Source organism: Pagrus major, chromosome 23 (genome assembly GCF_040436345.1).
Source record: "Pagrus major chromosome 23, Pma_NU_1.0".
In the NCBI taxonomy this organism is placed as follows: Eukaryota; Metazoa; Chordata; class Actinopteri; order Spariformes; family Sparidae; genus Pagrus; species Pagrus major.
This window is the reverse complement of record NC_133237.1, coordinates 26,718,238-26,741,936: the sequence shown is the minus strand read 5'-3', so window position 1 is coordinate 26,741,936 and position 23,699 is coordinate 26,718,238. Positions and strand designations below refer to the sequence as shown.

Sequence of the window (23,699 nt, the reverse complement as noted above, 5' to 3'; positions counted from 1 at the left end):
TAATTGATTTATTGATTATCGTGACAGGCCTACTGCCAAGAGACCAAGCTTTGAGCTACTGTTGGTCAGGGTCACAGAGGAGGTGGTCAAAACTCTGGCTCCTTCCTTTATTCTCTCTCTGCTCCAGTTCTGCCCCCACTGGGCCTTGCCCCCAGCTCTTCTCTTGGATTCCTCTTGGCCCAACAGCTGCTGAAAGCTGCCAGCTGCATTTCCAGCAGGCCCAAAGAACTTCTCCCCACAGCACCGATTTACTATCCCTGCATAGAAAAGGAGCGACCAGTTTCCTCCATCCACGTTCTTTCATCGGACTCTGCGCAGCAAGAACAGCACTGTTCAACATTGGGATTACAACCTTCTCCTGCTTGGCTCATCAGCCAAGGAACCACCAGCACCTTTTCTTCAAAGACTGGTAACGTTGAACTGGGCCGAGATAGCATAGCACACAGCATAGCATAGCACGGCTAAGCACAGGACTGTTGCTGAACTCTGGCTGATGTAATGCACATGTGTTCATTCCATGTGTTTGTTCCCTGTTTGGGTGTTAATTTGACGTTAGTTGGATATGATTATGACACACACACACACACCTGTATACAGTACATGTTAGTTAGATTGTGTGTCTTCATCTTTGTGTTAAATAAAAGACTTTTGAACCTCCATGCTGTCTATTTAATATTGTACAACAGTTAATGTTGCCAAAATTGGAAATTAATATTTATCATGATTGATAATCATCCCTGATAATCATTCATTATTATTGATTATTATTAAATTTTAAATTTAAGTAGTTTGTATTCTCATTACACGTCCGTATTGTGTTTTTATGTTTGGGACTCAAGGAAGACTAGAGGCACTTCCATGTGCTTCTAATCAGGGATCCTTAAATAAACATATACACAGGCTAATAAAAATCATTGCTGATTAATTTTCTGTTTATCAACTCATCGATTAATTGAGCAGTTATTTCAGCTTTAGTTAATTAACACCTTTAAATTAGCAGACAAATGCCCTGTAACTAAAAACCAAACATCAAATGTATTTCTTTCATACATAAAGACAAAGAGGAAAGATAAATAATTACAGATAAGAACAAATTATAATAAAAAAAGGACGACTTAAAGCCTCATTTTGTCTTGGCAAAACTACAGAAAACTAGACAATTTATTTATTAACTCATTTTACACATTTTAATTCCCGATGCAGTTATTTTTTACAGACTAAAATGAAACTTGAGAATATTGTATCACTGAACAATATTAAAACCATGGTGAAAGTTGGATTAACCAATAAAACTTCCTTTACTCCCAAACCAAAACATTGCCAGTGACTATGACCCGTGCAGCAATTATTTTCTTCATAAATGTATTTAATAAACTAGTCAGTTGCATTTAAGTACAGATCAGTTTTGTAAAAAGTCCCCAAAAGAAAAGATATATTGCCGACAAAATAAATTTCTCTGAAGCACCATGCATCTGCAAAATTACTTATGATATTTGCCTCCATAACAAAGTGGAGTGAAAGTATAAAGTAGCAGAAAATGGTAATGTTTAAGTACAGTAAATGTTGTTTCTGTATATTCCATCACAGAGACAAGTTTGGGAAATCACACGCATTTATGCCAAAATGTTTATGACTTCTTTAAATTTTCTTTTTTAATTCCAAACAATAAGATAAAACAAGGTAATCCTTCATCAATCCCGCAACTGGGAAATTTGCAATATTATAGAAACAAAGGGGATAGATAGCGACTTAGTTTGACATTATCTTCATAGACATTCTACCACAACAGGCATTGCCAGCAGAGGTTTTTTAATTGGGCTGAGATAAGAAACAAGTTTACATAAGTAATGACACTTAAATCGGTGCACAGAACTGCATTTTGGTCAACAAATCATCATGTATATCATACAAGTGTTATGTGGCTGCAGTGACTTCCATTGGCTTCAGAGTTATATATTGACTTACTTGACATTATGCAATTAACTACATTATTTCAGCATGTTAGTGTGAGAATTACAGCTACAGCTCAGTATTAAAAACCTTTACTTCCCCATTAGTTCTAAGAGGCATGGTTTCCCAGTCAAAAATGTTTCCTCTTGGTACTCTCTTCCCGGAGAACACGTTTTTAATCGTGCTGACAGAGAGGACAGAGTCCCACATATTAAAATCAAAGATCTCCCCAACAAAACTCTGCTTGGCATCAAATTCACCCAAGTAACTGTCCGGATCTTGACCGAGGAGGACCTTTCCTCCGGGGGGGATGGTGTGACCCTTCTTGTAAATTTTGGTCAGGCTTTTCCTCCCGTCCATGAAGAGGGCAGACGCACCTGAACGGGAATCCCAGGTGACACACAGGTGGGTCTGCAGGGCACCGAGGTCAGGGACATCGAATAAAACACCGTCTCCACTCAGGTAGAAGGAGTATCTAAACACACACATATAAAATAGATTTGTTTGTATCTCCAGAGGGTTTAACAAAGCAAAATAAAACACATCAAGGTTACAAAGCAAAGGACATATGGAGCCTGGTAGGTGTCGGTGAAATCACTTCACACATATTTATCTTACATTTCCTCAGTTCAATGCTTAAGCTTGATTCTACGACAATGTAAAATTATATTTAATTTAAAAAATGCATGAGAACATGTTATTATTATTGGTGGAAGTAGAGCAGATTTGTTCTTATTAATGAAATATAGCAGTAGATCTAAAATGAGAACCTCACGGAGATTAATAAATCCTTATCTATGCACTTGTTAATGATGCAGTGTGTAAGAATTGGCCACCTGTTGAGTTCAGCAGTAAGGGAGGAAGTCAGGGGAAGTTGTGTAAAAAGTGAGAAAGTCCAAATAGGGAGGCTACAGGACTTTGACCCAGGAGAAGTCAAAGGTGAGGTGTTTTTAACACACTTATATTTCATCACATACTTAACATAACTGCTGAAGTTACATAAGTAACATACCCAAACCGCAATGTTTTCCTTGTATGACCATGTAAGCGTATGTCGAATTCAACTGCCTGAATAAATGTTAGCTCAGTACGTTTTCTGTGAAACCACAGATAACACTAGCTGCACAGCTAACTGAGCTAACTAGCCAACAGCAGCTACAGTTAGCAGCAGTAAGCAGTTACTCTGGTGATATGCTGCTATCTTTTTGTTTTAAGTTTGAATTCGTCAAGTGGCCAATTCTTACATATTGCAGCTTTAATGGAACATGGTCACAAAATACCGTCTATCTTAAATCACACTGTCTTTGCTCCAGTACAGAAGTGTGCCTACCTGCCGTCCAGCTCACGCCACACATTCAGCGCATCATAGTCTCTAGTCCGGTACGCAAAGAGGATGACCTCGCGGTCTCCGCTGAGCTCTGTGGCCACTCGCATGCACAGAGTGAAAGCCGTCATGTTGAGGGGTTTCAGAGGGACCGTCTCCACATAGCTGGTATTGGTCTCAGAGGGGAACACCAGGGTCTGGATGGGAATCCTCCCTGATAGACAACAAACAGACGTCTTGTCAAAGAAATGTCGGCTCGAGGGTTATCAAGAGCAGCAACAACAACATCTGCAGGGTTTTCTAGGTCCTAAACATGATAAAATAATGACAGATATTTAATAAAACTTAAAAATACTGTAAGGGGAGACACTACAGGTGAATGCAGTAACAATTTAAACTAATAAATAACTCTTATAAGTCCTATAAGAAGCTGGATTTTTTTAACCAGTTTTACTTGAAAAATTACGAATGATAAATCAGAAAATAAATAGTTGTTTCTTAAATGTGAAGACTGTTTTAGTCAGTTCATTCACCTTTTAATTGGCAGATGAAAGCCCCAAAATAAAAAAAACCAAAACATTAAATGTATTCCTTAATATATAGACAGGAAAGGAAAGGTATATAATTACTGGCCATCGCCCTGGAGATGGCAATGAGAAAAAGGACGGCAGGGAGTCTCATTTTGTCTCGGCAAACCTGCAGAACATTTATTTATTATGTTATATGCAGCTTCAGTAGTTTAAATGCACAGGATTGGTTATATAAAGATATATAAGTGCAATTAAGGTTGTATACAAACCGTGCAGCTGCAGAGGTCCTCCTGCAGACAGTCTGAACTGGGGGTTTTTTATGTTGTGATTCCCAAAACTCCTCCTGATATGCAAATAACAGCATCTATAAACCTTTGCTCATCTCTATGTAACACCTACCCACACAGAATCTGACCGTTTGGACAGGTTTGTACATCCACTGTGTTGACAAACAACTGTGAGGCCAACATAAATAACTGCAAAGTTCAGATTTTGAGGTATTTTGAGGACACAAAACTTCAGAGGCCCCGAAAAGAGGACACTGGTTAATAAGCAGACTTTTAAACACACCATGGTGCAAAGACTGCCAAGAGACCGAGCTTTGAGCTACTGTTGGTCAGGGTGACAGAGGAGGTGGTCAAAACTCTGGCTCCTTCCTTTATTCTCTCTCTGCTCCAGTTCTGCCCCCACTGGGCCTTGCCCCCAGCTCTTCTCTTGGATTCCTCTTGGCCCAACAGCTGCTGAAAGCTGCCAGCTGCATTTCCAGCAGGCCCAAAGAACTTCTCCCCACAGTACCGATTTACTATCCCTGCAAAGGAAAGGAGCGACCAGTTTCCTCCATCCACGTTCTTTCATCGGACTCTGCGCAGCAAGAACAGCACTGTTCAACATTGGGATTACAACCTTCTCCTGCTTGGCTCATCAGCCAAGGAACCACCAGCACCTTTTCTTCAAAGACTGGTAACGTTGAACTGGGCCGAGATAGCATAGCACACAGCATAGCATACCAGGCAGTGCCGGCCCAAGCCTTTTGGGGGCCCTTACCAGAATTTGATTTGGGGCCCCTCTCCCACCACCGCGGAGTCACCTGTACTTGACAATTATTGACACAAATGCCACACTATAATGTTACATTATAAATTGCATTAATACAGTGACAGATTATGAACTACTGTCCCCCTGGGCCCAGATGCATAAGGACCCCCCACCACCACCACCACCTTATTTGTACGAAAGTGGGTGTAAATGGGGGAAGGGGGGCCTGGGGGTCCTCCCCCAGAAAATTCTGAATTTGGTAGATGTGATTTCCTGTATTCTGGTGCATTTTTGGGATGGCCAGCTGGAGAAGGGCAATACCTAAATTCATTCAGATTCGTAGCCTTTTGCTTTTTGACTTATTGAGGTAGTTACTTCACGCAACGACTTGAGCCTCAGGGCCCCTATATTGATCATGAAATCAGAATCATCTTGTCTTGAATTATTCATTCATTCATTCATTCATTTATGTCACTTGTTTAATTTATTTAATATGTAAAAAAAAATAAATTGATTTTTTTTTTCTCGATTGGGGCCCCAAGCAGCCGCTTAGTTCGCTTATGCCTCGGGATGGCCCTGATAGCACGGCTAAGCACAGGACTGTTGGACTCTGGCTTACTGACGTTAGTTGGATTATGATTATGAGACACACACACACACACACACACACACACACACACACACACACACCTGTATATAGTACATGTTTTGCTTTGTGTTAAATAAAAGACTTTTGAACCTCCATGCTGTCTATTTAATATTGTACAAGAGTGAATGTTGCCAAAATTGGAAATTAATATTTATTATAATTGATAATCATTCCTGATAATCATTCATTATTATTGATAGCCAAATTTAACCCAAATATACTATTAATGTTGCATATAAGCACTACATGGTGTTTTAATAAATATGAAGCCAATTTTCGGGAAGCAAGTTAAACATTTTGTGTTATTAATTTATCTTCTGATGCATCTTCTATTTAATGTATTTTCTCAATAAATCAACCAGTTGTTTGTTTACAGAATGTCAGAAATCAGCAAAATTTTCTAACTTTAAATAGTTTGTATTCTCATTACACGTCCATATTTTATTTTTATGTTTGGGACTCCAGGGAGACTAGAGGCACTTCCATGTGCTTCTTATCGGGGATCCTTAAGTAAACATAAACACGGGCTAATAAAAACCATTGCTGATTGATTTTCTGTTTATTAACTCATCGATTAATTGAGCAGTTATTTCAGCTTTAGATAATTAGCAAATTTATACTTTCATACATAAAGACCAAGAGATAAGACAAGTAATTATAGATGAGAACAAATTATAATAGAAAAAGAATGACTTAAAGCCTCATTTTATTTTATTAAAATGTATTTATTAACTCATTTTACACATTTTAATTCCCGATGCAGTTATTTTTTACAGACTAAAATGAAACTTGAAAATATTGTATCACTGAACAATGTTAAAACCATGGTGAAAGTTGGATGACTATGACCCCTGCAGCATTTTCTTCTTAAAGGTATTTCATAAAACAAGTCAGTTGCATTTAAGTAGAGATCAGTTTTGTAAAAAGTACCCAAAAGAAAAGATATATTGGCGATAAATAATCTCTCTGAAGCACCATGCATCTGCAAAATTACTTATGATATTTGCCTCCATAACAAAGTGGAGTGAAAGTATAAAGTAGAAGATGGTAATGTTTAAGTACAGTAAATGTTCCATCACAGAGACAAGTTCACAAGCATTTATGCCAAAATGTTTACTTTATTAAATTTTCTTTTTTAATTCCAAACAATAAGATAAAATAAGGTAATCCCTCATCAATCCTGCAACTGGGAGTTTGTAATATTATAGCAACGAAGGGGATAGCAAAAATAGAGAGCATCAATTAAAAACAATAGTAATAAATAAGTTAAAAAGAAAATATAAGTTAAAAAAAAGCAGTAGAAACAATATAAACAATATAAATAAGAAACAAAAAACTCAGAAAAAGTCAGCAAAAAGATAAAAAGAGTTTGGGACATTTAAGTGAATGATTGTTGTGGTTATTAACATAATTTAATGGCTGAATTATGTTTATCCCATAAACAGCTGTTTCCACTTCAGCTCCCCCTGCTGGTCATGTGTGTAACTACTTGTAATACCCAGTGAACCTGACGGGCTCTAGGACCAGGAGGAGATCGCACAGTGCGGCGCTGCCCGGTAAACATGGCGGACCATAACAAGACAGACACCGAGGGGAAGTTCTTCAGTGAAGTATTAAGGTCCGTTATCACCTTTATTGACACTTTAAATACATTTATCGACAGGGGATCAATACGTTACACATTTTTCTCGCTCAGTGGCTGTTTGTCAGACATTTTGTGTCGTTGGAAACCACGTGTGCTTCTTTTCACACGGTGGGACGGTTCAGTTAACTGTCAGCTAAGCTAGCAAAAGTTGTCAGGTTGTGGCACCAGCATGCAACTTTATTTACTGGGAAAACATCAGTTAATATTTAGAAAAACACAAAAGCTTTCTATACAGTAGTCAATAGGTCATTATTCTACACTGTGCTCTCTCTGCCACACTAATTTTGTGTAAATTAGTTGTGGAACAAGATGGAAACAATTTAAAAATAAAGAATTAATAGCAGTAAAAGCTGTTTTTGGGGGGTTAGATGTGCACATTAGCCAATAGTTTAATATATGGTGGGTTAAACAGGGTGTATTGTTGGCAAGGCATAATGCAGGTAACTTATTTTTAAAAAATAAAAATAAGAAAATCAGGGTGAGGTCCCATGGCAGTGAGTCATGACTTTATGACTCACTGTGGAAATAAACAGTACTGAGAGACATTCATGCAGCTGGTTTTCATTTAGTTATATAACAGAGAAATGCTCAGGCAGAAGAGCAAGTTAGTAACTGTGTGAATGCTGTTTCCTGTATTTATAATCTAAGCATGCTGTAAAACACATGCAGATGAAAAGGATGGTCTGTTCTTGTGGCTATTCAGGAGATTTAGGGACGCGTGATGTTGATTTCTTTGAGCCGGTACAATAATGACCTAACTCTCGTGGCCGATACCGAGAAAATAACCGAGAATAGAAACCAACATTTTTATATTTTAAAAATAAATTGCAAACCTGTAGTATTTGCACACCTGAGTATAGGAAAGGCTGAGATGTAGTGAGGAAAGATGGTTTATTTGATTTTACATAACTGTGATAAGACTTTTTTCCCCAAGTTGTCTTCTTCTTGTAGAAAAACATCCACACCAGTGATTTTTCAGTTTGTAGTAATATGTCTTGCCTTTATTTCTTTAAATTCCAGCCCGTCTGAACTGTTTGCAGCCCGATCCAGGAGTCACAAGATCCCAGTCCGAGGTCAGAAGGATTTCTTCCCAAATGACTCAGACGAGCAAAGACAGCGGCTCGAGCAGAGTCTGAACGAGCACTGGAGCCTCATATCAGAGGAGAGAGTGGAGAGACTGTGAGTAAACGTAGTGTAATTATCACCAGAAGAGTTAAAAGTTCATAGCTCTTTGAAAGTGTGCACTTATAATTATGATGCTGTTATATTATCATCATATCAGTGGCACAAAGTGGTTTTAAAATGACAATAATATGGTTTGTTGCACTTATTTCTGGGACAGTATATCGTCTGACAAAACTAACTTCTGTCACTCTGCAGCACCAACATGAGATAAATACTGTCCATTTTATTTTCCTGCAGAGGAAACCTGGTGAAGGCCACATGGCTTCCAAGTGAGCAGATAGTTGAGCTTCAGTCTCCTGCTGTGAGTGAAACAAACTATCAATACACACACCCTGTAATCAGCTTTTCTTGTTATAAAATGTCTTTCAAATTATTAAACTGTGTCTCACAATATTTGTTTTTTAGGGGAAGTTTTGGCAGACGATGGGCTTTTCTGCCAACGGCAAGCAGCATCTCCTCCCTGAAGAGGCTCTCTACCTGATGGAGTGTGTGAGTGGCAGATTAAACCTGTTCTTCAGGGTGTGGTTCGCCCTCTTACAACAATAATATTCAAAAGTATTTATAAAACACACATGCTGCAACACATGTGATCTGTCACATACTGATTGATGACATGTGGGTGTCCTGTGCGAGCAGGGGAACCTGCAGGTGTTCTACCAGAACCTGCCGCTGTCCATCCAGGACGGCTACGAGAAGTTTCTGTCCTCGAGCACAGTGAGCCTCCAGCAGTATCAGGTACAAATAAACACTCAGATATCCTGAAGGACGACTGCACTGCTGAACTGGTCTAACGATTCTTTATCATCACAAAGGTGTTTGGACATTTGAAGAGGCTCGGCTACGTGGTGCACAGATTCGATCCCAGGTATCAAAATCTTCATTCAGACGGAGTTAGAAGCATTTAAAGCCCCTTACAGACATACACATCATTACATATGTTGGAGAAACAAATCCAGCCCAAAAGGATCTTTAGTGACTCATATTTTGAATGTCGTTGCTGTGGAAGTCAGAATAATGTGTGTCATGTTTCTCTTCTTCCAGTTCGGAGCCGTCGTCCTACACGAGGCAGCTGAACCTGCCGCAGTCACGTGACCGAGCGGGGAAACAGCTGAAGAGGAAGCGCAGTGCCAGCCCCACCCCCACCGCAACATCCAGGTAGACAGAGGCCCTGGGCACAACTAGATTTTATTGTGCAGCTGCTGCTCAATGAAAGAACAGGAAGAAATAAAAAGTAGGACTATTATTTATCTTTATAAAACAAGCTATTGATTTTAAAGTAATTCCAGGGGAACTCCAGTGATTATTAAATAAATCTGACCGACCTAAAATTTGATGTAGAGGCCTTGCCAGGGTGCAGACCATCATGACACGAAACAGCAGTTTTTCCTGTGGCAGCTAGACAATAGATGATCAATAGAGGGCACCAGACATCAAGACGGAGGACGACTCGTTTTTTTTTAAGGAGCGAGTTTAACAAGAAGTTTCTGCTAACTGCATGCAGTGATGTCAGTGCTTTATTTCTCTTTCCCTGCCTCCTTTTTCAAACTTTCAGATCATAGCCAGCGTACGTTCAGACAGGTATGATTGATTTAAAGCATTTTTCAGAAACATTTGACACCAGGAGGCTGTTTTCAATCCTGGTTACACTTGAACTTCAAGCGCCACCTCCCAAGAAAAATTTCACCAGCTGCCACTGGCTCACCTTTAAAAGCAGCCGAGCAAATGAAATCAATCAGTGGAGGCAAAGTCAGACTGAGGACAGAAACGGAGTGTAACAAGATATCTGATTGTTTGTCTCTAATGGGTCTTTCATCTTCAGAGTCCTACAACTCTGATAATACACACACATTCTGAACAACGTTCCAAAAATATTTAATTTTCAATGATAAAAGATATTTATTGGTTCTCATAACTTTGTGTTTACTTTTCTGTTGATCAAAAGAAAGTGACTGACCTTAAAAAATATCCAAACCAATAAAAATCCAAACTATCCACCAACGTACCCGGAAGTTTTTGAGTTTTATTGCAGCTTCATTTCTGATTAACTGTAAAATGTTGCTCAGATGAAGACTGACTTGAGACTTTTGTAAATCAGAAGCTTACACAAAGTTTTCTCTTGCTGTAGTCATACTGAAGTCCAGGAGAGACCTACAGCTGACAGAATGGAGGAAGATGAATGTGGCCATGAATGTGAAGAGGATAAAAAACCTCCTGAATCACCCCTGACGGCGTCTGCAGGGACTGCCGCTGCAGCTTCCTCAGATGAAGGCAGGGGCAGGACCTGGTGGATGACGGATGATCTCGGGGAGCGATCAGATCACCAGCCTGCCTCTGGTTACTCACGCTGGCACTTCAAATCCATCCCCTTCCCTGACCTGGGCTCCAGGGGGAGCTCCTCCAGCTGCCTGTACCCTCCAGACCCCTCTCTGCTCCCTGGGTCTGTGGCTGTGGGAGTCTGTGACATCGCCCCCTGGAGGCGGAGGATAAACCTGCGGGAGGTGAAGATGTCCTCAAAGGACCAGAAGAGGGAGGAGGACAAGCGAAGGCGCCGCTGGGACATCAACAGAGACCGAGAGGTTCGTAACATATGTAGTATAACATCAATATACATATGAGGACGGTCGGCTCATCTCTGAAACACAGTGGTGCAGAAAAGAGATTCTTTGATTCTGCACGTTCCTACAAGAACTGGAGATGTATTATTTAAACAAAAATAAAAATGACCTTTGTACACAAGGAGCACATTATGGGGGCTCACGTTCTGCGTTCCTGTTGAAGGTTCGGCGCTGTAGAAACTGGGCAGAGTATCAGGAGCTCCTGGCGAGGCGGGAGGGGAGGCGTAAAGGCCGACCAGCTCACCTGTGGAACAGAGAAGTCACTCCTCTACATGACCCCAGGCAGCCAATCCCCACTGGTGAGTTCACACGGACCCAGTTTCTAGAGTTTATTATGGTCTCTGGATCATTCAGTTGTATCTGATTCAATCAGTGATGTTTGTTTTTTATTCCAGAGGAGCTGCTGGATAAAATGAGTGTGATTAAATCGACACATCTGCTGGAGGGAGCGTCCAGGTATCACTTGTTTCTGTTTCTGTTATCACACTGACAGTTGAAAATGATTTTCCTTATCTGATGTCCGTTCAGTCAGGCGGGACTGAAAACAGTCACCAGACGTTCACCGCCTCGTATGACGTGCCTTTAAACTGATATCGTTCAGTCTGACGGGGTTTTATTAGCCCCATCCGACTCTGTGTGACATGTGATGAACAGGGGAGATTGTTGTAAGCGTACAGTCTATAGGCGTCTTTATCCGAGATCAAACCTAAATCAACAGGGTATCTGCAGGTCTTAAAGTCCTGAAAAGCATTGAATCAGCCTGCTGTTGGCAAAAACACTGATAAACTACATGTGACGCTGACATGACAGGGCAGTGTCCATGCAGGAGGCTGTGTAATCCTTTATTAGGCCTGTCACAATAATATATTGTCTCAGAAGTTTATTCTATTATTGTCATATTAAGACCATTTCAAAAAGCAAATAATACTAATAATAACTGTATTTATATAGCACCTGTCATGCAAAGGTGCAGCCCAAGATGCTGAACAAAGACAGGATAAAAGAATACACGATAAAAACAATAAAAGTGGATGTAAAATGTGGAAATAACAGATTAAAACAAGCAGCAGTTGCAATAAATTAGAGAAAAGCAAGCAGACAAATTAATAAAGATAAAATAAAATACAATAATAAGAATAGTAATGATAATGTAACATTCTTGACACACTAAAAGAATAAAACTGATGCAGCTACTCCATAAAAAGCCAAATTAAAATGTAATTTCTTTGTAAAAAGATCGAGGGAGCTCGCAGGAGAGTGAACTTTAACTTTTATTATTCAGACAGTGGAGCTGGAATGTGAAAACAAATATTAAAATCTCTTAAATAAAACATAAATAACATAAATATGTAAAAAAAACAACAACGTTTGGTCGTGTGCTCAAGTCTTATAATTGTCGGGAAAACCTTTCTAGTTATTCTGGTTTTATGTTGGCAAAAATGTTGCTGATATTTTGTGAACAAACACACAAAAAATATAATTATTTTATTAATCCATCAATTTATTTCCACTTATCTGAGTAAGTATTATGCGGAGCTAAAAAATACAGACAAAAATGTCTTATAAAAGTCAATAAATTAAAGGGGCATTATGTAGTTTTGGAGAATAAATTCAAACTCAGAATTTTATATATTTACAATATTAATGAGGTAATAACAGAAACTTTGTTTTATAAGTGAATAAACAAGCTGTTCTGAGGAAAATAAGCTCCCAGAACACTGTTTGAAGCTAGAAAGGTGGCAGGGTCCGCCACATATAAACAAAGCAAAACAGTATAAATTGTGTTGTCCTTTAAAATCAGTTTGTTTATTCAGTTTATTCAGTCATGACAACAAAGAGAGTTTGAATTTTTAGTTTGTTCAGGCAGAAAAAAATCAGCTGATGAAGATCTTAAGATGTCGTCCCCAAAACTACGGAGTGCTCCTTTAATGTATGAATAAGTAATTGTGAGCCTTCTTGTCCCTGCTTGCTCTCCGTCATCCTCTGACTGCACTGACCGTGAAAACAAAGGTGTTAAATTTAAATTCTAATTTGTATGAAAGACTTGAAATGTAATTGGGTGAACACCACATCGACCGTGATGGAGTAAGCTGTTGTATCACAGTCAGGTCTGAGTCACCTCTCAAAGAGGATAAATCAGTTTGGACTTTATATGAACCCGGCTCGTCTCGCTGCCATCACAGTTTATGATCTTTAATTTACAAACCCATAAAGACGCCGAGACAAAGGCGTGAGGTGCTGTTTGTCACGGCCTCGTGGCGCTCGCGTACGACGAGGTTGATGTATTGTGCCGTGATGGAGAGTCCATCATTCAGACGAAGGCGTTGTGCTTTGTCTCCTCAGTATAAAAGGTTCAGATGAGTGGAGGATTTGTTTCAATGTTTACCAGCCGGATACGGTGGCCGACTTCAAGAAGAGCAACCCGGGGAAACCTTACTCCCGCATGTGTGTGTGCAGGTAAGTGATCAAACAAACTGTGTGTATTCAGGATTATCTTCCAGAAACAATGACATCTGACGCACACTGATCAAATATGATAGTGGTTAAAGATGAACGACCGTTTTGTCCCATGTAGAGCTGCAATCAACTAATTGATCTGTTGATTATTTTAATTGTTTGGTCAGTAAAATGTCAGAGATTACTGATATACTTACCACAACTGCCCACAGTCCGACGTGACGTCTTCAAATGACTTCTTTTGTCTTTGATTTTGTCTGATGAACGCTTCAAAACACAAAAATGCACAATCATGTAAAACTGAGAAATGCAGCAAACACTCACATTTTAGAAGCTGCATCCTGGAAACTACTACAAGAAAGTTTGTGCCGTTCAGTTACCTGTTGATAGAGTAAACCTGTGCGTCCACTGAAGTGCTTTCGGTACCTTTTGAACCCTGCGTAACCCGCGGTAACTGCACCCAAACGCCAGATCTGCTTTGTGTTTCCACTGTGGACAGTTACCTTAAACGTAGGCGGGGTTGTTACCAGCCGATTTCGGGGTAACAACAGACGAGACAGTGAGGATGTGACCTGTCCTCTGCAAACTGATGAGCGTTTATTCCTCTGCTCCGCTCGCTTTATCATCAGCCACTCACTCAGAGTGGACAACACGATCGCTACACGAAGCACACGTGAGTAGTTGTTTGTTACAACAAGCGTTACTAAAGTAAAGGTTGATGGCAGTGAGACAGAAGACCGCCGAAAAAGCAGGAAGTGAAATCCTACCTCAGAGCGCAGAGGATGAGAAATACTCTCACTGTTCCAACCGACCAATCAGTGGGGTGCAGTGTTTTAACTCCACCCGGAGGAGGAGGAGGAGGAGGAGGAGGAGAAGAAGGTGGATGAGAAGAAGAAGAAGAAGAAGAAGAAGAAGGAGAAGAAGGAGGAGGAGGAGAAGAAGGAGAAGAAGAAGGTGGAGGAGAAGAAGGAGAAGAAGGTTGAGGAGGAGGGAGAGGAGGACAAGAAGAAGTAAGAAGTGAGAAGAAGAAGGTGGAATAGGATGAGGAAGAGGAGGAGAAGAGTAAGGTGGAGGAGGAGGAGAAGAAGTAAGAAGAAGAAGGAGGAGGAGAAGGAGAGGAAGGAGAAGAAGACGATGAAGATGAATCTTTTCATGTCACATATCAGACACTGTTCAACAGTGAAACTGAAACTGTTCAGTTTTCTAAAATTGTGAAAAATGTTCATCAGATTTCCCGAATTGCTTCTTTTGTCCAACAACAGTCTAAAACCCAGAGACTCTTTAATTACTGTCAGAAATGATGAAGAAAAGCAGAAAAGAAAATCAATCGATTATCAAAATACTTGGTGTAATACTTTGGTCTCTCTCTTGAATCGCACAACATGAATTGATTTCCTCCCTGTTGTCTCTCAGTTTCGACGGCCCCGTCCCCGACCTGCGTGCCATCAAGCTCCTGGCCTTCCAGGGTGGAGACGTCCCGGTGGTGTTCGCTGTGGTCGACCACGGAGACATCTCCTTCTACACCTTTAAAGACTTCCACCTGCCCACTGACGTGTTCCCCTGAGACCTTTAACAACACCACAGGACTTTTATATCAGTCTGCATCTGTCGGGTCGGCTGGAGAAGAAATGAAAACATGTCACCAGTCGTTGTTTTAAAGATGTAAAGAAGATCCTAAGAAGTGCTTGTTTGTCTTTTCGTGCCAAAGTTTGAATGCTCAGGTCGTGTCTGTGGGATCCTCTGAGCTGTGCCAAATCTGGTAGTTTTCAAATTCATTTTATCGGTTTTCGGGATTTGTTTAAACTTTTGACAGTGTTTTGAGACAGAAAAGGTCATTTTCCATTTAGATTTTTGGGTCCAACAGACCATCATATATGAACATGAGTATATGAACTATTGAGTATTTTATTCCTAGTAGGAAATTAATTGTTGCTACGACATCTGTGCAACATAAACACAAGAAAAGACACGTCACAATATCGTGAGCTTCTGCAACAGGCTGTAAGATATTTAGTGTCCCAAAAAAGAAACTGAGGAAGTCGTTTAGTGCAAAAATGATACTGTACGCTCCACTACAGAAGCTCCAGCTCCTGCCGACTCACTTATCAGTTGAGTTTGAAAGCATCAGCCCTGCAGTGAGGAGGAAAATATTCAAATAAAAAATGTAATCCTTAAATTAAACAAGAAACAGTGTAGGTACCCTGTTCTTGAGTTCAAAACGGCACATTTTTACAAAAACAACTTGTCTTCCTGCTTTTTAGAGGATAAAACGTGGTGTCAGAATGAACTGTGCCTCTATCTGAGAGGCTGTAGTCACATGAATGCTTCACTTTGCACGTTAGTTTTGCTGTTTCAGAAATGTTAATGATTCGTCATTCATATCGTAAATATAACTCTTAAGGAACAGTTCAACTTACAAACTAAGATCCAGTCATCGTCTCCTCCCTCCACGCTGATGGAAAGTCAGGTGCAGTCTCGTAGTCCACAAAACATTTCTGGAGCTTCACAGCAAAACAGCGTCGCAGCATAAAATGCATAAAAGTATAAAATGGCTGTGCGATCTCGGGCTTCTGGAGATAGAGATCGAGTTAATAAGTGGATCGTGAGTTGAGATACGTGTTTGAAACCAACTATTCAGAAGATTAAGAGTGTAAATATGACATTTACAGGGAGGCTGAAGGTGAAACAATTAGTTCTGGAGCTCTCTTGGTTCTTGTCTGAGATGTTGCTGTTCACTTCTTTTAATGTGCAGGTTCTTTTTCTACATTTTCTAATAAAAAAAAACCTTGAATCATTTCTAGTCATGTGCCTTTTTCCTCTCGACCACAGGTGTTGTAAGCATCCAGAACAGTTTGCACTCTGATGTAACTCCGAGATCTCCTCATGTTGACTTTTTGCTTCAGCTGCAGGTCGACAATAGAAATGTTCTGTGTGTTCTGGGGATTTATGTTGTAGACCGCAGAGCAGAGCGTTTAATTAGATCTTTTGAAGTCTCTTCCGCACTTACCTGTCGTATTGTTCAGCTGTTCTTGTAGCGTTGCAGCTTAAAAGGATTTTGCTCAGATCGAGGTGAAGGCAAACAGCCATGTCGGCTCCGAGGATTCTCGTCTTTGTTGCTCTAATTGGTGAGTTATTAAATTAAACTTAAAAGATTGGTTTGGGTTATAACATTAGAAAACTGAAGCTGTTCTTTAGAAACATCAGGATGAGGATGTGTTGAGTGTTTTCCTCGTTTATTAAGGTTTTCTGTGTTTTTTCCCTGCAGGTGTTTCCAGCGGTCAGACTTCAGACTGCTCATACTCGAGTCTTCTGCAACACTTTAACCTGACAACATCTAATGAACTTCTGTCGATCATGCGACCGGTGAAGAACTGGACGACATCCTCCGTTGTTCTGATGGACATGTATATGTATGGTATTTTACAAGTGGTGAGTGGCAAAATCTCAGACACATATCTCAACACCTGGAATAATTCACCCTGAATACATGTGTGGATAGAAACTAGATTTATCCGAGGAAAGCAAACATGCTGTTTTTGGTTTAAATGCCTGTGAAAACTCACCGCAGTGCTGCTGATTGTCTGCAGGATATGAAGTTTCAGACTGTCACGAGTCACATCTGGGTTCTAATGGTAAGAAAAGTCTTTAAAAACATCCGGGGTCCGTTCTTAACTTCAGCAGCGTCATTTGGCTTTAGCTTTAATCTCTTGTGCCATAAAGTGTTTTCAAACTGTATTTTTCCAGGGTTGGCGAAATGAATTCCTAACTTGGAATTCTTCAGACTTTTGTGGGATAGACGAGCTGACCGTGCCGACGTCGAGGCTGTGGATCCCTGATATAAACATCCAAGAGGAGTATGTATTTACTTTAATATCATATTATGACAAAACTGCATTTTATGGATCAGATCTTATTTAAAGTGATAATTCACGAATGAGGCTCAGGAAAGCTGCACTCACTCATTGTGAAGAAAGTTTTATCAAGTGAAAGAAAAAAAGCTGAAGAAGGTAAACGTGTGAAGATGTTCTCAGCTACAGAGCAGCATATTATAATTATAATAATATCCTTATTTATGTACCTTATTTCTGCGACACCCACAGATCCAGAATTTAAGCACTACATTCTGGATTATAATCCTGGTGACTGCTGCAGTGATTTGTTTGATTCTACACTGATCAAACCAGCTGGTCTTTGATGAAGACAAGAAAACCAGTTAATCCTTTCACTGTGTTTAATTTCCTCTTTTCTCTCCATTAAAACCTTCTTCACTCCCTCAGTGCCTCTGACAGTGGGAGTACTCAAAGAGGTGCACTTGCCAGTGTGTCTCCTGACGGTTGGGTGATGGTGAGCGCCCGTCAGCGACTCACCGCCACCTGTCAGCTAAAGCTGCGGCTGTTCCCCTTCGACACGCAACTCTGTAGCATCACATTTGCATCCATGATCTCTGATGGTAAATGACACCAGATCATCCAGAACTGTTTCGGGACATGTTTGAAATAATGACCTAATACTTTTTTTTTTGTGATCTTCACAGATGAAAGTATAAAGCTGGGAACATTCAACAATGACACGACCCTGACCCAACTGTCTGAGTCCTTCATGATCACACAGGGAGAATGGCAGCTTGAAAAGATGGACACTTACGTGTTTAATATCTCCGTAGGCCAAAAGACTCAAAGCAAACTTGTATACAGGGTAGGACCAGATTCTTGATAGCAGTTCTCTGTTCTTCAGGTGTGTTTGTCTCTAATGAATTTGTTTTCTCAGGTTAAAATCATCAGGAAGCCGTTGCTTTATGTGATAAATTTCATCGTGCCCCTGTTCTACTTACTGATCCTGGATCTGGCCTCGTTCTTCATCAGTGAGGGCAGCGGAGAAAAGATGAGCTTCAAAGTGACCATCCTGCTCTCCATCTCCGTCTTGCTGCTCATTCTCAAAGACATGCTGCCGTCCACTGAGGACCAGCTGCCGATGATCGGTGAGATTTAACCGCGATAGGGTCGTCAGCGTCCTCTTCACTGACATCACACTGACCTGTAATGTCTCTGCGCCTTCATTCCAGCCAGCTACAGTGTCGCGATCTTCGCCCTGGTGGGGATCAGCGTTCTGGAGGCCATGCTGATTTCCTTCTTATTCGAACTCGATGATTATTGTGTCAAGAAGGAGAAAAGATGTGTTGATGCCAAAGAGGAGATTCAGCTGGAAACAGACTGTCACAGAGGTACGTTTATTCAAACTAAAGATTTCTCATTTTTCTGTTTTCCTTCTTTTTTATTGTGGAAAGACTTTTAAAAACATCAGACTACAGTAAAAGTAAAAGATTTCTATCTAACGCAGGTTTAGGGCTTGTTTTGACCAAATGCAAGACCACATTTCCACACTGAACAAAACTTTCGTAGTATACCAGCTCGTTCTGACGATTTATCTTCCTACACAGAGTCTGCTGGATCTGTGGAGAACGGCCAGGTGAAACCAGAGAGAAGCTGCCTTCCTCTGGACGGGCCGAGCGGCCGCGACCTGCTGAAGCGAATCCTGATGGAAGTGAAGGCGGCTCGGCGGGAAATGGAAGGACAAGAGACAGAAAAGACAAAGACTGGATTCTACAAACGAGTGGCTCAAATCATAGACTCCGTGTTCTTCTTCTTCTATTTTTTTACTGTTACCACTTTCCTGACATTCATGTATTTCGAGTGGATTCAAAACGGTTTATGATGATGTTCATATAATCTACCAATTATCAACGGGGCATTAAGACATCTTAAACTAAAAAAACACTTAAATCTAGTCACCTGACTCTTTTAACCTCTGACTGATTGTGTCTTCACATTTTCTGTCCTTCAAAGATTCGACTGCTTCTTCTTTTTTAAAGTGCACAACAGATCACTGATGTGTTCAAACATGAATTTACAGCCTGCATGTTCTGTTTTGTTGTAAATAGTCAGGAGACGGGGGTTTTTCTTTTAAATATGACATTTAATTTCTATATTGTCTAGAAAAGGGATAGAGGAAGAACATAATATAAGGGTTTTAATGGGGAAAAGGTCATTTTTGTTTTGTTGAAGGATTGTGCAATAAAAGTCAAAAGAAATGTGTCGCATTATTTTTTAGGGACTGAAAATATTCACAAAACACAAAACAAGTATTCTAATTTTGAATAGTGTACCATGAAATGTGCTTTAAAACTGTCCCGAGACTGCACCAAAGAACGAGTGTACACTGAAAAGTAAACAGACAGGTGTGCTTATCATGTGACCTGTACATGTGTCATATGACCGGATATGATAGGTTAAGGGCAGGCAATAAGCAAACTAAGCAGAAAAAATGTCACACATGATAAATATATTTTTTTATAATAATGGTTGTGTTGGATGAACAGTGGACAAACGATGGAGCGTGGGCAATATATAGGTAATGTTGGTGGTGCTGATTTAAAGACTTTGTGATTTATTGTTGTAACTTTAGAAATACAATATAATATTAAAAAATAAAATATAATAAAAATTCATCAAAAACAAAACATGCTCTCACAGTCTGATCTGATTGGACCTCGTGATTTGTTTTCCGCGTCAACAACCAATCAACAATCAGAGCATCAAGCTCCACATAATAACAACAAAGTTAGCTCCGTGTCTCCTTCATAATAAAAGCTTTGTCATAGTAACCACCATTAAGTGCAACTCATGGAACGCCAGACGCGGTTTTACTTTGAAAGTAGTTACCGGAAGTGTGAGTTTATGTTAGCGTTACCTTGACGTCTGTTCACGCCGGAGCAGGTCAGCTGGTCTGTGAGTTTACTGCCTCAGTTAGCTGATAGTTAAAACCTCGCTAGCCCGTGGGAAAAGTGTTTTTCTCTACACTTTTGTTTTAAACTGACTTCCCTCCGTTTATCCAACAAAGAAACGGCTCATGTTAGCTAGGTGGCTGCGGTTATTCAGCTAGCTAGCGAGGATTTGATCCAGCTCACAGCTTGGAGCATCCTGCTAGCATAGCAGCTAAATTAGCAAAACACACTGGAAAGAAGTAAGGTGAGTAGGATTTACTTTTTTTTTGTTCATTAATGGCATTCATGTAGTTAGCTAGCGGACAACCTAACTATTTCACTACTTTTATCGGCGTGTTTTATAAGCTGACACAACATTACATTATCCTTATGTATTTTTGTATGACAGCTTTTCTGACATATGCTCACATTTACGCTGCTAGCAAGTAGATTTTTAGCTCACTGAGCTCAACACTGACTTTAACACAACTTTATACAACCCGGACAGCTGTTGGAAGTAACCACACACTCCTTTAACACTTTGTCACGATTTTAATGGAAGTGGTAGTTGTTGTTAATCTCTGTCACCTGATTACACTGTGCTGTTCGGTAAAGATGAACCAAAACACACATTTATGTTGTAATATGTGCTGCTTATTGAATCATATGTATGCCGAATTAGAAAGAGGATCTTAAAATATAAGAAATGTTTTGAACTGAATTTATACCTAATGTGCTTTTTCTGGCAACGTTGAAATAAATCTTAATTTCACGATATGTGAGTGGAGTTCTTCATCCATTCAAGATAGAACTTTTTCACTTACATCCTGATTTTTAAAAAATTCTTACATTAAAGACTTTGCACGACCAGTTTTGGCAAACTGTACTTAATTATAGTTATGAAATGAATTTAAATAAACAAAGATTGGCTTCAGGTGAGTGTTGTTGTTCCTTCAGGTGAGGAGGACCAGTGTCGTCAACCATGGCAGGTGGAATTACAGAGACCGGGGATCCCTACTCCCCATTTGTGAGTGTCCTGCAGAATACTGTGTTAATTCCTTGTTCTTCTTTTTTTTTTTCTTTTTGAATCAGGCACAGTTTAAACCAACTTGCAATTGTAAAAGGAGAAGTCTGTAAAATGTGGGTTGTCATTAGGCTTTGTGGTAGCAAGAACCTACAGTGGACACATTTCTGAATGCAAAGTCCACCTGTAACAGTTTTAAAGGCAGTGTTTTTTTTTTGCTCTACTCACTTGCAGATACTCTAAGATTTAATTGACTTCTGAGTCAATTAAATCTGCTGAAATAAACTCAATATAAATACGCTGTATACTTAAGACAGAAAAGAAACATCAGGGTTATGAAATGAGTAATGTCTTTGTGAGAAGTCATGGTGCATATGGAAGTGAAGTGAAAACTGAAGAGGAAGCTAAAATGCTTACACACGTCTGTTTTACACATCGGGCCTCTTTATGGTCTGCGCTCAGTTTTGACGACTCATTTAAGTCGCTGCTTACGTCAGCAGGACTTGACCACAGAGATTAAGTTCTGCCGGTCAAGAGCTTTTTTTTTCTTCTAAAGCTTTGAATCATTAAAGCACTCTGATACCTGATAGGACTGAGTGCTGCCCCATTATCCCAGTTGTCTTCCCTGACAATGGTTGATTCCTCCATAGGTCTCTTTATCAGCCAGTGCTGACCGACACCTGACACTGTAGATTTTGTAGCCGTACATCAAGTAAATCATTAATCTTGGATGAAACTTCATTGATTCAGGAGTTGGGTCAGGCTGCAGGACAAAATCAAAGGTTGCAGTGTAGAAAATTGAATGTAAGGATATAAAATGCAGTAGAAAATGAAGTTATATGATGGAAGAATCTCAGTATGTTCCTGTCTTTACCGTCCGTCCTGCTCATGTCTTGTCCAGGTGGGGCTGGTGTACATGTTCAACCTGATTGTGGGAACAGGAGCTCTGACGATGCCCAAAGCCTTCGCCACAGCCGGTTGGGTGGTCAGCTTATCACTCATTTCCTTTTTAGGGTTTATGAGGTAAGTTTTGTCCTTACACCAACTCCAGTTGATTATCGGGGCCGATATTAAAAAAATATAGGCCCCAAATATCAGTTTTCAGTCTCCGTAATTTCTAATAATCTGCATCGTTATCAGCCCTGAATAAGCCACATTAGTCGAGCCTACGTGTTTACCTCTCCAGCTCCTTTTCATTTACTGCTTGTGTCACTTCTCTTTCTGTTGAGGATTCATCAGCAGAAATATTATCTACCAACATCTGCTTTCTGTTCATGCTATAAAGCAAGGTGTGTTCCTCATGACTCATTTCCTTCCCAAACGTGGTCGACTAGTCTAAAAGTAAGAAAACAAGAGCACAATTTAATCTATATGGTTGAACGTTTTCTGTTAAAATATTATGTGTATTATAAGAGTGATTTGAAACCATAAGTCTCATTCTTCAATCACCAAATTGTACAAAAATAAACATTATGAACTAAATAACATGTAACAATTAACATTTATTGTCAAAAATATTCAACATAACAAAAAATCTTTGGGAAACATGTCTGATCAGTCGAACTTTTAACTTACAGAGACATTTAATTCACCTTAACAACCTTCAAAATAGTTTCTGCATTTTTTATTTACCTATGTTGAAATACACAGACCTACATCTGTTATTTCTTTACTGTTCTCTTACTGCAGCATTTTTAATCATCAGATGGTCACGAAGAAGACTCCTGCACACTGTCCGCTTCACCAGCAATTAAGTTTAATGACAACAACGTTTCGAAACCCTGATGAAGGTCTAAACGTTGTTGTCATTAAACTTAATTGCTGGTGAAGTGGACAGTGTGCACGAGTCTTTTTCCTGATTTTGTCGGCCTTCGGTCTTCTCCTACGCACCTGTCGATCTTAAGGTGTGCAAAAGCTGCACTCTAATAATTAGATGGTAAAATCATAACAATACACCATTTATTTCTCCACAGGCAGATTTTAACCACAAATATCTGTAACCATTTAATTAAATTCTTACTGTTCGATTAGTCGTCCACATCCGTAGTTTATATTCTCGTTCAGTAGTAAAACATCTGTTTTTGAACCGAGCTAACGTCCATATAATCGGGTCAATCATCTGTTTTCCAGTAAAAAGGTATGAAGAGATGAAAGGTTATTTTATTATTCACGCAGTGTTTAAATGGTCCTAAAGTGATCATTTCTGATTTCATGGCTGTGATTTGTGTCACAGCTGATTTACAGATGTTTAATCAGTGTGTCACACATGATGAAGGTCAGAGTAGATGAAGGACGTTTCAAAACGTCACGAGGTTTGTGTCTGTATGAAGCTGAATGATTAAAGAAAAACAATTTCATGTGTGGTTCCTGAATAAGTTCAGTTTAAGTTCTAATTCTTATGAAACTGAAGTGCAGGATTAAAGACTTAATCCAGATGTAATAAATAGAAAAACTCCACTTGTGGAAATTATAAGGTGCAGGTAAAGGCCTAAATGATGATGGGTCGTTAATAGCAGCTTTTCAAC

General features: G+C 39.7%; 4 protein-coding genes across 5 annotated transcripts in view; 3 read left to right on the top strand and 1 right to left on the bottom strand.

Moving 5' to 3' along the window:
- Positions 1-1,792: 1,792 nt before the first annotated feature.
- On the bottom strand, positions 1,793-4,054 carry LOC141018958 (C-reactive protein-like). Its single transcript, XM_073493713.1, has 3 exons — positions 3,904-4,054; positions 3,281-3,488; positions 1,793-2,425 (listed from the first exon to the last, which is right to left on the bottom strand). Exons 1-3 carry the CDS (start codon positions 3,953-3,955, stop codon positions 2,020-2,022), a joined length of 666 nt encoding a protein of 221 aa, XP_073349814.1. The 5' UTR covers positions 3,956-4,054; the 3' UTR covers positions 1,793-2,019.
- Positions 4,055-4,079: 25 nt separating this feature from the next.
- On the top strand, positions 4,080-16,184 carry tsen54 (TSEN54 tRNA splicing endonuclease subunit). Its single transcript, XM_073493709.1, has 12 exons — positions 4,080-7,106; positions 8,154-8,312; positions 8,556-8,619; positions 8,724-8,807; positions 8,955-9,053; positions 9,131-9,183; positions 9,360-9,473; positions 10,444-10,894; positions 11,097-11,232; positions 11,329-11,389; positions 13,277-13,390; positions 14,804-16,184. The coding sequence occupies exons 1-12, from the start codon at positions 7,051-7,053 to the stop codon at positions 14,952-14,954; spliced, it is 1,542 nt and encodes a 513-aa protein (XP_073349810.1). The 5' UTR covers positions 4,080-7,050; the 3' UTR covers positions 14,955-16,184.
- Positions 16,185-16,252: 68 nt separating this feature from the next.
- Positions 16,253-19,422, top strand: LOC141018956 (5-hydroxytryptamine receptor 3A-like). Its single transcript, XM_073493711.1, has 9 exons — positions 16,253-16,515; positions 16,656-16,819; positions 16,978-17,022; positions 17,135-17,244; positions 17,668-17,840; positions 17,925-18,085; positions 18,158-18,368; positions 18,453-18,611; positions 18,828-19,422. The coding sequence occupies exons 1-9, from the start codon at positions 16,476-16,478 to the stop codon at positions 19,100-19,102; spliced, it is 1,338 nt and encodes a 445-aa protein (XP_073349812.1). The 5' UTR covers positions 16,253-16,475; the 3' UTR covers positions 19,103-19,422.
- Positions 19,423-20,151: 729 nt separating this feature from the next.
- Positions 20,152-23,699, top strand: part of tmem104 (transmembrane protein 104) — a 114,270-nt gene continuing 110,722 nt past the window's right edge. The window contains exons 1-3 of one of the 2 annotated variants that reach the window (XM_073494542.1): positions 20,152-20,415; positions 21,108-21,177; positions 22,076-22,197. In XM_073494542.1, the coding sequence (XP_073350643.1) occupies positions 21,133-21,177; positions 22,076-22,197 (167 nt within the window). In that variant the 5' untranslated portion in view covers positions 20,152-20,415; positions 21,108-21,132. The remainder of the gene's footprint in view (positions 20,416-21,107; positions 21,178-22,075; positions 22,198-23,699) is intronic. The other variant, XM_073494541.1, reaches the window with a different exon arrangement.

What these genes read in the sequence shown, in the direction of transcription:
- LOC141018958 (XM_073493713.1), bottom strand. Translation starts at nt 3,955, where the DNA reads ATGAGACTCCCTGCCGTCCTTTTTCTCATTGCCATCTCCAGGGCGATG. An exon ending in CATCTCCAGGGCGATGGCCA is followed by an intron (nt 3,489 to 3,903) that starts GTAATTATATAC and finishes GTTGTCTATCAG; the next exon opens with GGAGGATTCCCATCCAGACC. An exon ending in TGGCGTGAGCTGGACGGCAG is followed by an intron (nt 2,426 to 3,280) that starts GTAGGCACACTT and finishes GTGTGTGTTTAG; the next exon opens with ATACTCCTTCTACCTGAGTG.
- tsen54 (XM_073493709.1), top strand. Translation starts at nt 7,051, where the DNA reads ATGGCGGACCATAACAAGACAGACACCGAGGGGAAGTTCTTCAGTGAA. An exon ending in GTGCACAGATTCGATCCCAG is followed by an intron (nt 9,184 to 9,359) that starts GTATCAAAATCT and finishes CTCTTCTTCCAG; the next exon opens with TTCGGAGCCGTCGTCCTACA. An exon ending in CTGCTGGAGGGAGCGTCCAG is followed by an intron (nt 11,390 to 13,276) that starts GTATCACTTGTT and finishes TTGTCTCCTCAG; the next exon opens with TATAAAAGGTTCAGATGAGT.
- LOC141018956 (XM_073493711.1), top strand. Translation starts at nt 16,476, where the DNA reads ATGTCGGCTCCGAGGATTCTCGTCTTTGTTGCTCTAATTG. An exon ending in AAAGCAAACTTGTATACAGG is followed by an intron (nt 18,086 to 18,157) that starts GTAGGACCAGAT and finishes TTGTTTTCTCAG; the next exon opens with GTTAAAATCATCAGGAAGCC. An exon ending in GGAAACAGACTGTCACAGAG is followed by an intron (nt 18,612 to 18,827) that starts GTACGTTTATTC and finishes CTTCCTACACAG; the next exon opens with AGTCTGCTGGATCTGTGGAG.